Source organism: Peromyscus maniculatus, chromosome 1, assembly GCF_049852395.1.
Source record: "Peromyscus maniculatus bairdii isolate BWxNUB_F1_BW_parent chromosome 1, HU_Pman_BW_mat_3.1, whole genome shotgun sequence".
NCBI lineage: Eukaryota > Metazoa > Chordata > Mammalia > Rodentia > Cricetidae > Peromyscus > Peromyscus maniculatus.
The window spans coordinates 199,191,648-199,207,314 of NC_134852.1; the positions used below are offsets into that span (position 1 = coordinate 199,191,648).

A 15,667-nucleotide genomic window follows, 5' to 3' on the forward strand; every position below is an offset into this window, starting at 1 on the left:
CCCCAGCGTGTCCCCTCTTCCCACTGCTCGGTGTAGATGAGGTACACTGTTCCCAAGTAGAAGTCTACGGGAGCTGGGCCGACACCGTTTCCGTCAAAAGCGAGTCTTGTTTGGCTTGAGATTTTCATTGAAGCAGCTAAGCATGGAGAAGTAGCAGAAGTAGCTTACACAGGGCGGCCCCATGGCGAAAGCTCAGGGTCTGGAGTCTCACGAGCCTGATGGGTTCCCTCCCTTGCTTTGTGGCTGTGGGCCCTCAGTTCCCTGTCCTGCTTACTTCAGAGTTCCTGAATTCTCCACAGGAGCGGGTGGAAAGCTTGAGAGCGGCGCTGGCCCCTAGCAGTGTTGGCCACAGCCGTTACGATTCCCCTCAGCCTGCCCGGCCTTGGTGGAGAGAGGTCCCGTGGCCGTCGGTCATAGGAGCATGTGATGTCCTGGGATGGGCACGAGGGACCGAGGAGAGCAAGGTTCCGACCCTCAAGAACATCACAGTCCATTCTCCAGTTTACTCTGGAAAAGGGAATGAGAGGGAGGGGTTTTCCATTCAGGCCTGGGCCTACACAGCACGTGTGTGCCGTGCTTGGCGAGGCCTGGGAGAACAGCGTGGAGAGCCGTGGAGAGCCGTGGAGAGCGCTGGGAATTTTTCGTATTAGACCTTCCCATGGTGTGCTCTCTAGTTCCTCTTGTATGTGAAGTGCCCCCCAGCAGGCTGTCCTGTTTTTATTAATGCCCGAGGAGGACAAAGTGCTGTTGGAATGGTCCTCCATGCCTCACAGTAATCATGGCTCACAGAACAATACTGATATTAGCAGCATGGGAAAACCAGCTTCCCAAGGCTGCGTATTAAATAAACCTCACGCAGGAATGGGGCTTTGGACGCAGACCCAACTCACTTTTAACTCCTTGAGCTCTGTGGGTGCTGAGCCACGAGTGGCCTTTGAACCCCCCTCTCGGTGGTGATCTCTGGCTGGGCTGCTGCTCTAGAACACCGGGCAGCGCCTCCCACCATTCTTAGAGGCTGTTGGCTTGAGTGAGAGGAGCCGTGGATTTTATGAACTCTTACATTGGCTTGGGGATGCTCTGTTGGAGGTGGGATGAGGCAGTGGGTTTGAAGAAAACCAGATGAAGCCTACACTTAGCATGCACCAGACCTCGAGTTTCATCCCCAGCACCCAAACCAGCCAAGCAAAAAGCCTGAAGATTGAGGAGGTTACGGATCGTGTTAACTGGCCCTAGGGCCATCGAGTCCCTTGCCCAAAGTCTTGTTCCTCTGAAGTGGCAGGACTGAGGCAGAATCTGAGCCTGCCAGGTTTCTTTCCTGCCGCAGGTCTGGCTGGGGGAGCGCACTTCTCATCCCAGCGATCCTTCTCACGTCTTCCTCTGAGCCCACTTCCTGTCTTCATCACTGCCTGCCTCCTTTCCTTTCCCATACTGCAGAGGGGCGAGATTCCCAAGAGCAAGAGGAGCGCAGAGGGCAGGGTCCCCGCCTTTGGGCACGAGGAGGGGGGCGTGGGTGGGGGGTGAGCAGTCCAGCTTAAAGCGGGTTTGAGGCACTGGGTTAAGGGGTGCCAGGGCAGCTAGCTCTGCACTGGAGCCAAGCAGCAAGGCAGTGGGGTCCTGTCTCTAACAGGAGCGTGAAGGGCCAAGAGCAGAGTGGACAGCGGTGGGTCAGGAGGACATTACTTGTTTAGATTTCAAGTGTGCTCGTTGCACAGGTCATGTAGGACTGGTTGGCCGCCTCTGCCTCATCTGGTGGATTTTCCCCAGGCAGAAGGATCGCTGAATTTATTTGCTGGGGTAGAGGAAGCATGGCCCGTTTTAAAAGTGCACGACTACTTTGAACTTGCTTTTGCAAACTAGTGTGCCAAAGAATGGCACTGGCAGGGCTTGGTGAGCTTGGAGAGGCTTGCTGTCCTTAGGAAAGGGGTGGTTTGCTCTGACGCCCGAGGGGCTGGGTCTGGAGCACGCAGCAAGCACAGCTCTGCTGTCTCCACATGCACCCTGCCTCTGAAGGCGCCTCCAATCGGACAGCCGCCTGCTAGACAGTGCTCTGCTTTCGCTGGGCTCGGGAACGCGAGAATAAGGAACTCGCAACACTGGGAGACTCGCTGGCTGTCAGCGTTTACTGCCCTTCCGCGTGTCTCCTGAGCTGGTCTATCCCGGGGCGTAAGAGTTCTTTTTCCGAATTAATTTTATTCTTCGTTACTGTGTGTGTGAGTATGCACATGTCACGGCACACATTCAGAAGTCAGAGGCCGGCCTGCGGGAGTTGGTACTCTCCTTCCATTGTGGGTTTCAGGGGATCAAACTTAGGTTGTCGAGTTTGTTGGACGTTTACCCACTGACTCAGTTTACCCAGCCCCGAGAGTGTGTGGTAGAGATGTGCACTGAGGAAGGATCTGGTATACAGTTCTGCCCTTTCTCCTGTCTCTCTCTGTAGCTGTAGGTCCCTCCTGTAGCTGCCTGGCCTCTGGACGCTCGTGGGTGCTTTGTGTATGCTTGAAGCCGGTGTAGGTAAGGCTAGAGCCGACCACGTGACTTGTTTCCCCTGGCAGCTGTCTGCCGGGATTTACGCCAATGGGCAGGGCAGTAGATGCAGATGGAACCTTTGGGTTGAGTTTCTTTGCTTGGGTAGGGTTTTCCTTCGTAACTTTGAGCTCGTTAAAGATAGGAACAATGTTTCCTTTATCTGTGCCTCCCATTTACCCAAGATGGTGCTTGGCACAGACTGATTATAGTAAATGAAACACTGAAAGTCAGATATGGCAGGTGACGTGTGTGTAAGTTTCATCATACATGTGTGAAGTTGCTCAAAATGTTTATTAGCTGAGGTTAAGGTTGGTTAGTATGTTATTTCATTTGTGTGTGTGTGTTTGTGCGTGTGCGCACGTGTGTGTGTGTGCGCGTGTGTGAGATATGTGTGTACCAGTTAGTGTGTCTGTGCACATGTGTGCATGAGAAGGCCAGAGGCTGACATTAAGTATCTTTCTCAGTTGCACTCCAGTTCATTTTTTTAATATATGATTTATTTATTGTTCACTGGTGTTTTGCCTGCATGTATGTCTGTGTGAAGGTTTCAGAAACCCTGGAACTGGAGTTAACAGACAGGTGTGAGCTGCCATGTGGATGCTGGGAATTGAATCCCCTAGAAGAACAAGCCAGTGCTCTTAACCACTGAGCCATCCACCCCTCCAGCCCCTCCACTTCATGTTTTGAGATGAGCGCTCACTGAGCCTGGAGTGAGTTCACCGAATCAGCTGGGCTGGCTAGTTGGCAGGGATCTTCTCGTCTCCATCAGGTCCTCTGTCTGTGAGCTGCTCCTCCCCCTTACACCCCCTACCATGTTGCTGGAATTACAGATGTGCACCACCATGCCCACATTTTTATATGGGTGCTGGGATCCAAACTTAGTTCCTAATGCTTACGCAGCAAGCACATTACCGGCGAGTTTTCTCTAGCCTCTGCCTCTCTTTGCCACAGATCCTCGCCCTGTATCCTAGGCTGGCTTGGACTCCACTCACTGTGAAGCCCAGGTTGGTCTTGAGCTCAATGCAGTCCTCCTGCCTCAGCCTCCAGAATTTTAGGCTTACCCACGTAGCCACCATGCCTGGTTGGTATTTTGTATCTTTAGTGGGAAATATAGTTTAAGAACGTTCATCCCATCCTCCTCCACCGGTGTTAAGGACAGAATTTGGCAAAGTGCTGCGTGGTTCCTCAGCAGTGCCCTTTATGTAGCTGCCCTGACGAGGGACATTATGAGTCGTGGATCAAGTCAAGACTTTCAAGAGATCGTTCAGTAAGTAAAAGTGCTCTAGCAAATTGAAATTGGACTAGGCCCCCCGTCTAGGTTCGCCACCTTTTCCCAAGAGGGAAGACTCAGAGGAGAAGGTTTTGTGGTTTTGCTTATCTGTTTATTCAGGGTTTTGTTTTGGTGTTCATTTGTGGCAGGGCCATGTGTAGCCCAGGGTGATCGTAACTTCTGATCTTCCTACCCCGCCCCTAAGTTCTGGGATGGCAGCTGTGCGCCATCACGTTGTTTTAACTTGGGCACAGCGGCTGCGCCTTAATCTACTGCTTTTCAGCCAGCAGTGTCTGCTCTGCAGGTACCGGCCTGCTTCTGGCAGCGACCCGGCAACTCAGGCTGGTGGGAATTCTGCTCCATAGGTACTGGCTCGGTCACTGCCACTAAATCTCTATTGTTCTATTTATAAATAAGACTCAAGATTCCAAGGCTGGGGTGAAAACCTGCTAGCTCAGAGAGGCTGAGTAGCAACTAGCTAACCTTCTCTCCTTGCTGGCATCTTCAAAAGAGAGCAAACTTCCACTCCGCCAAACAAAAAAAAAAGCCATGCCACTCCAGATTCTCCCCCACTGCTTTGGGGGATCTCTCTGTCTCTTCCAGATGCCCTCTGATGCTCTATGATTACTTTCTGTCAACTAGTTGCTAATGCAGCCTCTGACCCAAGGTTAATTTTATTTAATTAACGTAAATGCAGACTTGGGGTTCACAGTGTGACGGGTTTGAACACGTGGTTTCGTGCATCCTAGGCAAGTCTTCTGCCAGCTGAGCTACATTCCCAACCCGTGTTTTGCTTCCCAACCATCTTTTGAATCTCACTGTTAGCAGTCTGGGAGGGACGTTGGAAGGGAGATTGGAATGACTGACTAGATGGTAATTCTAGAGTCCTGTTTGCATTCAATATTCCGGAAAGTTTTACAGAAAGTGATTTCATTTACTGTTGGTCACAGGAGGATCGTCACCTTCCTAGCAACTGAGTTTGACACTAAACACGAACTCTTTCTCTTTGGACGTAGATAGAGTACGCACCCCCCTTGCCTCCCACCCCTCACCCCCGTCCTGTCTGAGGGGGGCCTCACTGTTTACCGTGTGGCTCTGTGTCATGACCCTTCCCTAATAAATAAACCTTTGTTTTTCTAAACTCTGCTGTGGTTGGGTGGTTCTTCTTATCTTGTTTCCGTAATGGGGTAAACCCCGGTGCTGTATGGGGGACAGACAGACAGACGTCCAGGTGGAGGAGGTGGGGGAGAAGGCCGTGGGCGCATGCCGTGGTGTAATGCGCTCCTCCGTTGTTTCTTGGTTCTGCAGGATAAAGAAGCCTGTGTGGGTACCAACAACCAGAGCTACATCTGTGACACGGGACACTGCTGTGGACAGTCTCAGTGCTGCAACTACTACTATGAACTCTGGTGTAAGTCCTTGCCCAGGGGGTTCTTGGCATCCCAGGGTCCCGGTTACCGCCTCTGCTCCTTGGGAAACGGCGGGCTGGCCAGCCTTTTCTGATTCTCTTGGGGACAGTGTTGGTGAGTAGAATCTGGTTCCGGGTTACGGAAGTGATTCCTTTCTAGAGGAGGAGGGCGTGGGGACCCTCTTGGGCACCGTGGGCCACCGCCGGGGCTGCAGTCGGCCTCTGTGGAGGTCAAGGTTGTGGGACAGCGCTTCTGCTAAACACACTTTGTGCCCTGATCGTTTTAGAACTCAGATGAGACGGTGTTGGCTGCCAGACAGAGTGGGAGGATGGGAGTCCCGAGGGCAGAGGCGTCTCCGGTGACCGACACTGCCGTGGTTCCCACAGCTGTTTCTCAAAAGAAGCAACTGTGGACTCTTTGCCCAGACAATTCCGGTCCCTCATTGTGCTCGCTGTGAAATCAGATGTTGAAGTGGCTTGTCAAACCTGCCCCCGATCTACTGCCCGTGATGGGCCTTTCTCTCTCCTCGCCCTCTCCTCCCAGTCAGTGACGGGAGGAAAACGGCTAGGACCGGCATTTGATCTGGCAAGGAAACCAGACTCCTGGCTGGGAAGTCTCTCCCTGTGAAGTGCAGTGGTCTTTGAAAGCCAGCATGGGTGCGTCCTTCAGATAGGACCTCTTCCTCACCCTCACCCTTCCCTTTCCAGGACTGAGGCCACCCGATCTACAGGAGTTCAGTGCAGGAAAGGACAGGGCTTCTCGATCCCACCAAGCCTGGTGTCTATAAGCCAAAGGAGGGTAGAGAGTTGCTATTTTAGAAGGGTGGAGCTGAGAAACTGACTAGGGAACACCAAGTGCCAAGCAGGTGGACTCGCTGTGTTTAAATGTTTTAAAATGCAGATAACCACAGGGTTCAAGTTCTCCCTCCCACCCCTTGTCAAAACAAAAGGCCAAGTCAGGCTGCCAAAAAGCACAGAGCTCCGGTTTGTTTTTCTGGGGCCCCGGGCCCAGCCGGCACCACTTACGGAAAGGAGTGGATAGCAGTGGCCCCATCTCAGACTGACAGAGCCTCCTGGGCGGTGGGGGAGAGCAGACGCTGTCACCACCAAAACTGGGTCACCAGAGCCAGGGCCAAGAGGTGGGCCAGTGGCAAGGCCTGGGAGAAGCAGATGTCTGGGAGAGGGGCTTCTGTCTCGTTACCTTCCAGATACAGTCAGCTGGGGAAGGGGACGGGCAACAGAGAGCAGCTTCCCTCAGACAAATCACGAGGCTTCCCGACTTCTCCGGGGATGGAGACCACAGACTGAGACGTTTCGGTGGCTTCTTGGGCAGGAGATGCCCAATACATATTTTTTTGTCCCTGTTAGGAAATCCTGAGGTCTTCCTCCTTACTTGAGGCCTAGCCTTTCAAGGAGTATATAGGAGGGCCTTGAGGGTTGGAATCAGCTATGAAGTTCTCAGCCAACCCACACGTGCTATTTTGTTGTTTCTTTGGTTTTTTTGTTTTCAAAATACTTTTTTTTTTTTTTTCCTGTATATAGTTGGTCTGGAAATTGTGGTGTAGCCCAGGCTGGCCATGAGCTCAAAATTCTGTTACCTCTGCCTCCCAAGTGCTGAAAATCATATGAAAGAGCATACACTTCTTGAGGTGTTAACCCATGTTCCCTCTAACTGCCTTTCAGTTTTGCCAGAACTGCAGAAGTAACTGGCTTTGAGTCGCTTTCCTACCTCTTGCCCCCTTTTCTGTGAGAGAGAAAAAAAACGAGCCAGTAATCGTGGGCAAGGTCAGACTAGGTGCCTCTTCATTTCACAAGAAAGGCCCTGGGGGAAATGCTGTTCCCACCAGCCCTTTTACCTCAGCTAAACTAAATTTGCCGTGTCCTAAGGACCGACATACACACAAGGTACAGACCTACAGGCACAGGCTGACCTTGAGTTTTGTCCAGCGAGTTTTCAGGTTGCTGTAACCTGATCCAGTCCCTGGGCCTGTGTGAGGTGGGAATGGATGCTCCTGTGTGACCAGCACGGTACCTGAGGCCACGGAAACCTGTATTTGAGCATCATTGTGCTTCTAGTCGTGCCGCAAAACGTGTTCCAGGGGTCTTAGACCACAGATTTCCAAGCCCTGCTCCCTTCAGGTGTGAGTGAGACCTGAGAGTTTGCAGTTCCAGCAAGCCCTTGATTGATGCCATGGCCTCTTCCGGTTCAGAAACGGGTGAGGGCATAAGTCTCAGCATCGGGAGGTAATCAAGTCGAGAGACGATCCGGTGTGTTCCATCAACACAGGGTGTGGAATGTGCCCCGTCTGCTGGTTCACGTTCAGAAGGAATTTGCTTTGGCCAGACAAGATCTGGGTGGCGTGTGTGGAAAAGGTGGCCTTTGAGGTGCACCTTTAGGGTGGAGAGGACTTATACACATACTGGAGAGTGCTCTTAGCCAAGGCACTGTAGGAGAGGGCCACTGTGGTGATATTTTGTTTGTACTCTTAGCAAATAAAGTTTACCTGAAGATCAGCAGACAGAGCCAGCCACAGAGTTAGCCATAGAGGTCAGGCAGTGGTGGCACACACCTTTAATCCTAGCGCTCGGGAGGCAGAGGCAGAGATCCATCTGGATTTCTGTGAGTTCAAGGCCACGCTGAACTACACAAGATCAATCCATTCTCAAAGAGAAACAGAGCCAGGCAGTGGTGGCATACACCTTTAATCCCAGCACTAGGAAGGTTGAGACAGGAAGTGATATGGCTGGGCAGAGAGAGGAATATGAGGCGGGAGGAGACAGGAACTCGGCTCTTCTTTTCAGGCTGAGGAGTTGGTGAGGTGAGAGGTGGTGGCTGTGGCTTGCTCTGCTTCTCTGATCTTCAGGCAAGCTTTATTTCCTTGATTACAAACAATATATCACCACAGGTCACTGTCCCAAACCTGTGCTCACTCGCCTAGGAGAGGTGGGTTCTAGAAAACTTGTAGATAGCTAAGTAGCGTCTTCTGCGCCTGTGAGGGAATCATGCTGTTCCCATGTCTTGGAGCTGGAGGAATTCAGAAATCACTCTGTTGTTTGTAGCTAAGAAGTGGCTGCCACTCTCTGTCTCAAGTTCTCAGAGGGCTAGGAAGGAGGAGAGGTTCAGATCATAGAGTCACAAAGGGCTTCAATGCAGGCTTAGTTTCCCTGAAAAAGATTGATCACAGAGACCCCAGAAGTTCAAGAGTACCCTCAAAGCCAAAAACAACCAAACCAAACCAAACCAAACCAAAACAAACAAACAAAAAAAAAACACAAGCATGAAGCCAGGTCCCCGGGTCTCGTCTAAGGCTCTTTTCCATTCTCCAGACCACATTTCCCAGGGAGAAGTCCAAGTTGGACTTTGTGTTCCTAAGATGATTCGGAGGAATTCTACTCAAGTGTCAGGGTTCCCAGGTTTGAATTTCAGCTGAGAGGAAAGGCACCATTTCTTGAGATGACATGTAAAAGACTGTTAGCAATCCACTGAATGCTAACAGGCTAATACTCGCTGTGTGATTTTAAATAACATGTGAGGAACTGGCCGTATTTGTGGGGCACTATGTGATTGGTGTTTCAACACATGCACAAGTCCAAGTTAATTTTATTTCTCTTTTTAGTTGATCTTAGAAATATGGTTGAGCTGATATGAAGGCCAACTTAAGGCATTTAGCTCCCGAGCACATTGGCTGGCAGGGAGCTTCCTTCTGAGCACAGGTCCCTAGGGGTCAAGGCCCCTGGACACAGGCAGGATGGCCAGCACACGACAGCCCATATCAGCGGACACAGCACCCTCTTCACAGCTGGGGCTCAATACATAGGAGTGGCCTGAGTTTTCCACAGAATTTTGCTAAGAACAGAACCTCGAAGCAGACTTTGGACTTGATCCTAACGCGTGTTTTCTATGGACTAGTTTTCGGGGAGGGGTCAAAGACTGCCATCTGTGGTCATGCCTGTCACAGCAACAGCTGTAACAAGACTGCACAGTACACAGGCGTGGAGTAGACCATGTCTTAACTCAGGCCTTCGAGTGATCAGATTCGGCAAAGACCGTGGTTCTCCCTATTTACAGACAAGGGTCACAGGTTGGTGAGAACTGGGATTTGAACCTGCGAACTGTGGTCACAGTTGGCTTGTCTGATACTGCAAACCTCTGGAATCTTCTTTTCCCAAGTTCAGAGATTTTGAGCAGCATCAGGACAGAAGTTCTTGATGGGAGCTGTCAGAGCCGAGGGGGTCTCCTCTGTCATATGAGGGGAGGGGGCTAAGTCACTCCAGTGTGCTCTGGCTCGCTGGCGGGGAATTTCCTGTCAGTTGAGGAGCGGTGTTTTCCCAAGTCTGTCGTGAACTCTGGGGCGCATGACTCAGTTCCTACATGGGACTGTGATTGTTTTTAAAAACATGTTTTCCATTTAGCTTAGCATGACAAATACTCCTCACAGCAAAGTCATAACTTGGGGAGGCGGGGAGGTGTCCTCTGGGTTGGTGTGTGTTTGGGGAACACAGGGTAGAGAGAGTCTTTCTTGTTGTGTTTTGTATGTCTTTGATTAGACCCAGCTTCTCAAAAATGTCTTCCTGTTAGGGATGGTAGCACACACCTGTAAACCCAGCACTTCGGAAGCTGAGGCAGGAGGACTGCCCCAAGTTTGAGGCCAGCTACAGTTATATAGCAGCATCCTGTCTCAAAAACAAAAACAATAAAACCTACCTTCTTGTATTTCTGAAATTGAGCTAAATTTTAAAATTTAGTTCCACCTCATTGGGTCTCATCTAATATCCCACCACTGCTTAAAGTCACTTTACAGCGTTACTAGTGTGATTTCCAGGACAGTCCAGTCGATGTGGGCCAGATCAGAATGTCCTCTGTCTGCCTTCCCAGCTCCATGTCCGTTTTTCTGTCCCTAGATGACACCCAGCGTGTCATCTGCAGGACCTTGTCCACTCTGTGTGTGTGCCCTCGTCTTGAGACACACAGATGATCCTCTTGTGCTCCTCTGTTAGAAACGAAGCAATGGTTCGCCCAGTTGAGACGAATGTGACATCTCACAGCTGGGGCGTGGTAGAGACAGTCCTTCTCATCGGAGCAAGTGGGAAACGTGGGCGAAGGCCGTGGGTGTGACTTGCTGGTGAGCAAGTGTTCCAGCACGCACGAGGTCCTGGATTTTGTTCCCAGGACCATGGAAAAGGAACAGGGAGAGAGAGAAGAGAAAGTGGGCGTGTGGGGTTCCACCAGTGCTCACTCTTTTATTCGCCTCTTCCCCTCCTGGCCTTCTGGGCTCCCTAGTTTTTCCATTTTGTGGTTTTTGAAAAAAGAAAGCTTTTCCTACGCTACTTCAGTTAAGGGGCCCTCTGCCTTGTTTTTTATCAAGAACCCCTTTCCAACTCCTCATGAGGTCGATAAGATGGCTCACGTGGTAGTTGCTGATCCCCGACTGTCATGGTGGAAGGAGAGACGAACTCTACTGAGTGGTCCTTTGTCCTTTGTCCATGTGTGTGAGTGTGTGCACAGAGTAAACTGTAATACAGTCTTTTCAGTGATTCCTGATAATGACTTACATCTTGGATAGAAAACCCTGTTGCACACTGCAGCAGTCAGGATAGGCTAGGTTTTGCTGCAGGAACACACATGTCCAGAATCCTACTGACCAAAACGAACAGGTTTCTTTCTCACCCTTACTGTGTGTCCACTGAAGGTGGAATGGGGCTTTGTTCCTGCTTGGGCATGTCTCATAGCCCAGAGCAGCAATGACTGGAATGTGGATGGGAAACTGATGGAAAGTCTCACACATGAACCATCCTAGTCTCTAAATGACATGCCACTTATACTTTCTGTCAGTCTAATTAGTCCCGTAACTCCCCCCCCCCCCAGAGGCCAAGAAGTTCAGCCCTGCCTGTGCACCCAAAGGCAGAGAATCAGGACTCTGTGGTGAACGTGAAAAGGGGTGTGTAGTATTTCTCTTGTTGAGACAGCCCAGGTTGGCTCTGAACTGGAGATCTAGCCTCTGCTGGAGTGCCAGGCTCCAGGCATGTGTCACTACACTTGGCTAAGATTCTCTTTACTTAACAGTTGAGTTTAAAGCAAAAGTCGTGAAAGCGGAGAATAATGCCTTGGATCACATACATTAAAGCATAGAAAACATAGAAGATGAGGAAATACTGGGAAAATGACCCAAGTGAAAATAACATTAGATTTTAAAGTTGGGCTGTGACAGAGGGGGCGTAGGAACAGGGGGACAGAGGGCTTCGTGGCAGCATGCTCACTTAACGCCTATGAGGTACCAGGTTCAATCCCCAGGGGAAAGAAAATGATGGCCTAGAGCAGTGGTTCTCAACCCGTGGGTTGTGACCATCGGAAAACAGATCTATGGCCTCAGGAACTGAGAGCACTGCTCAGTAGCAAAGTTACAGTTATGAAGTAGCAACAACAATTATTTTCTGCTTGGAGGTCACCACAACCTGAGGAGCTGAACTGAAGGGCTGCAACATTAGAAAGGTTGAGAACCACTGTCCTAGAGAGGTAGAGCAGCTGTTCAGAGCACTTCCTGCCCTCGCAGTGACTGGAGTTCAGTTCACAGCTGTAACTCCAGTTCCAGGGGATCCAGCGCCCTCTTCTGGGCCAGTGAGGTGGCTGGACAGGTAAAGGTGCTGGCCTCCAAGGCTGACCCCCCCAAAGCTGTTCTCTGAACCCCACAAGCCACACACACACACACACACACACATACACACACGCACACGCATGTTTGTACTTTTCTAGAAAGAAAAAAATGCATTGTATTATGTGTCATCTATAAGTAATGTCAGATATGCTGTCCAGAGTACACTCTAGACATTTGCAATTCAGGCCCTCAGAGGAGAGAAGGTATTGATGCCCACTTGGTCTATATAGTGAGACCCTGTCTTAAAACAAATAAGCCCCGAAATAAATAATTAAACTCCATTGCAACTTAAAAAGATAACAACAACCTGGCATATAAGGCTATTAGCATACTTCATATTTTAATTTGGATTTATTACCATTCTCTGACTTCATTGGTCTTAGTAAAATTAAACTAATGAGAACAAAAAGTCATATAGAAAAAATTGGGATCAGCTGGGTGTGGTGGTGCACATCTGTATTCTAACCCTTGGGGATAGGGATGGAATGATCAGGACTTTAGGTTTGAGGCCAGCCTATACTGTGTGAGACCCTGTCTCAAAAGGGGGGTTCCTTTGTGGTGTTTATAATCTGCCATTTTTATTTGCTATCAGGGACTGTATATGTCAAAAGTAATATTGTGAAAATGACCCATAGAAGTCATTTAAAAACTCACATGTGTGACTATATTCCCAGAGGAATTAAAAACCTCTGTAAAGGGGCTGGGGTCTAGCTCCGGAGGTAAGTGTTGCTTCATGTGCACTGGGGCCTGTTGCCTCCCCAGCTCTGAGTCACTGAACTTGGCAGGATCCGTCTGTAGTCTTAGCTCCTGGGAGGTGGAGGCAGAAGGGTCAAAAGTCCGGTGTATAATCTGGGCCACACAAGACTGTTTTGAGACAGGGTCTCATGTAACCCTAGCTTGTTTGGAACTTACCGTATAGACCGGACTGGTCTTCAACTCACAGATCTGCCTGCCTCTGAATAGATCCGGGCTGGCGAGGTGGCCCAGTGGGTAAAAGAACGCACTGTGCAACCCTGAGGACTTGAGCTCTGTCCCTGGAACTCACAGGGTGGGAGGAGATACCCGGCTCCTAGAAGCTGTCCTCCGGCCTCTGCACACACACATGCACGGCATGCACTAGAAGTTTTCCTCCGACCTCTGCACTCACACATGCATGGCATGCACTAGAAGTTGTCCTCCGACCTCTGCACACACACATGCACAGCATACACTAGAAGCTGTCCTCTGACCTCTGCACACACACATGCACGGCATTCACCAGAAGTTATCCTCCGACCTCTGCACACACACATGCACGGCATGCACTAGAAGCTATCCTCCGACCTCTGCACACACACACACGGCATGCACTAGAAGTTATCCTCTGACCTCTGCACACACATGTGCATGGCATTCACACCTCTGCACTGATATATATATATATATATATATATATATATATATACATATATATATATCCATACATATAGAGTAATTTTAAAAAATTGTTTGATAATTTCATGCATGCACATAATGTGTTTTAATCAAATCTACCCTATGCAATACTCTTTTGAAATAAATTTATTGTTTGAAAAAAAAAAACCAAAGCTATCTGGGAGGTGGTGGCACATGCCTTTAACCCCAGCACTCAGGAGGTAGAGGCAGGAGGATCTCTCTGAGTTCGAGGCCAGCCTGGTCTACAGAGCGAGTTCCAGGACAACCAGGGCTACACAGAGGAACCCTGTCTTGAAAAAACAAATAAACAAACAAAAACAGGAAAGAATACTTAAAAATAAAACTATTCATCATTTTTAAAATTGAATTTTTTCTAGTCTCATAATTAAAAGAATAAAATAATTGAAAAAAGCCTCAGGTGGTGGTAGTGCACACCTCAGGCAGATCTTGAGTTCCAAGCTAGCCTGGTCTACAGAGTGAGTTCTAGGACAGCCAGGGATACACAGAGAAACCCTGTCTCAAAAACAAATAAACAAACAAACAAGAAAAAGGAAAAAAAAGCAAAAAGCTTAAATTTCTCACAATGCTGTTTTATTATTTGGGGATGGAGACTGGCCCAGTGGTTAAGTGCACTTGTTTCTCTTGTGGAGGACCTGGTCAGTTCTCAGCATCTGCATGGATTCTCACAGCCATCTGTAACTCCAGTGCCAGGAGACCCAACTTCCTCTTCTGACCGCCAAGGGCACCAGGCACAAACATACATGCAGGCAAACACTCATACATGTACATTATTCCTTCATTCGTTTGTTTGTTTATTTATTTATTTTTCTGAGACAAGGTTTCTCTATGTAACAGTCCTGGCTGTCCTGGGACTCACTCTGTAGCCCAGGCTGGCCTCGAACTCACAGAGATCCACCTGCCTCTGCCTCCCGAGTACTAGGATTAAAGGCGTGCGCTGCTACCACCCAGCTCTATACATTTTTAAAAGGTCATTATTCTTGGGTTTTTCCTTTCAGTCTTTCTCCCTTATATATTTGTATATATTTAAGCAAGAGAGGACCATTAATATTTTTTTAAAAAAAGTGTTAAAGCCTTTTCCGTTCAAAATTGAGGAGGTGCTCTCATGTTGGGGTTCACTGAGACAGAAGGAAATGAGAAGGCTGTGGACTTACACTCCACACGCCCTGGAGTGGAGGAAGAAAGCGGGGCGGAGGTGTCCTCTGCCCGCAAGGCTTGAGGGATGGAGGCGGGCAGTGGGTTGGAGATGGAATTGTACCGGATTAGAGATAGTGCAGGAAGTCATTTACACTCTCTAGGGAAGACGGGGCCTGGGCAATTAAAACTTTTCCATCTGATTAATGATTGCAGTTTACAGAGGCAGCGTGAAAGGCCTGTCTCGTTTCTCATCAGGTGAACCCGGAGAATTTCCTTTTTTCTTTCTGATTTTTCAAGGCAGGGTTTCTCTGTGTAGCCCTGGCTGTCCTGGATCTCACTCTGTAGCCCAGGCTGGCCTCGAACTACAGAGATCCGCCTGCCTCTGCCTCCCGAGTGCTGGGATTAAAGGCGTGGGCCACCGCCACCAGGCCTTAGAATTCTTATATGAGGGGCTGCTCTGAAGTCCCCTGCAATTGCTGATCTTCTGGGTTGGGGGAGGGGAGGGAGGATAGGTACCAAGCAAGTCTAAAGTATTTTGTCCAGGCTTTCTTATTAGTGCCCACCACATTTAAAGTGCAGAGCCCGTCAGTGTGCTGGAGTGATGGATGGCGTGGCCCTCCTCACCTTTTGTGTCCCTCCCTTATGTCCCAAGCATCTTTCCCTGGAGTAAAGTCACTTTTGAACATGTGGCTTTGACAGAAAGTGGGTGGGTGCAGCCTGACTGTGTGCCCAGCCGCGAGGGCACCGCCCAGCCGTGGGGGCGCCGTCTGTCCGTCTAGACCTTGCCATCCGTCCGTCTAGACCTTGTTTGAGGGCTGTCATGTCTCACTGGTCCTCACGGTGTGTGTGCCTCTCTGTCTCGCCTCCCCGACTCGCAGGGTTCTGGCTCGTGTGGACCGTCATCATCATCCTGAGCTGCTGCTGTGTCTGCCACCACCGCCGGGCCAAGCATCGCCTTCAGGCCCAGCAGCGGCAACATGAGATCAACCTGATCGCCTACCGGGAAGCTCACAATTACTCAGCGCTGCCATTTTACTTCAGTACGTACCCCACAGGCCCCCAGACCCCACCCTCGGGAGCGTGGTTGCACAGAGCCCGGACCCAAGTGGTCCATCAGTGGCCAGGGGTCCGAAGGTCGCCCCCACTGTCCCACCCAGCCTCTCTGGAGTAGAGGATCACACAGTGGATCAGGCTACCGTTGGGGTCCCCAAGTCCTCAGGG

The 15,667-nt window shown here is 50.0% G+C and overlaps 2 protein-coding genes across 8 annotated transcripts in view; both read left to right on the top strand.

Annotated features, from left to right (window-relative positions):
- Positions 1-15,667, top strand: part of As3mt (arsenite methyltransferase) — a 200,719-nt gene that overhangs the window by 92,512 nt on the left and 92,540 nt on the right. The window lies entirely within an intron of this gene.
- The window catches only part of Wbp1l (WW domain binding protein 1 like), a 69,168-nt gene that overhangs the window by 48,523 nt on the left and 4,978 nt on the right, over positions 1-15,667 (top strand). For 4 of the 7 annotated variants that reach the window (XM_016001847.3, XM_076563246.1, XM_042264808.2 and 1 more), the window contains exons 2-3: positions 5,105-5,319; positions 15,325-15,486. In XM_016001847.3, coding sequence (XP_015857333.1) covers positions 5,196-5,319; positions 15,325-15,486 — 286 coding nt within the window. In that variant the 5' untranslated portion in view covers positions 5,105-5,195. The remainder of the gene's footprint in view (positions 1-5,104; positions 5,320-15,324; positions 15,487-15,667) is intronic. The other 3 variants (XM_006983333.4, XM_006983334.4, XM_042264802.2) reach the window with 1 other exon arrangement.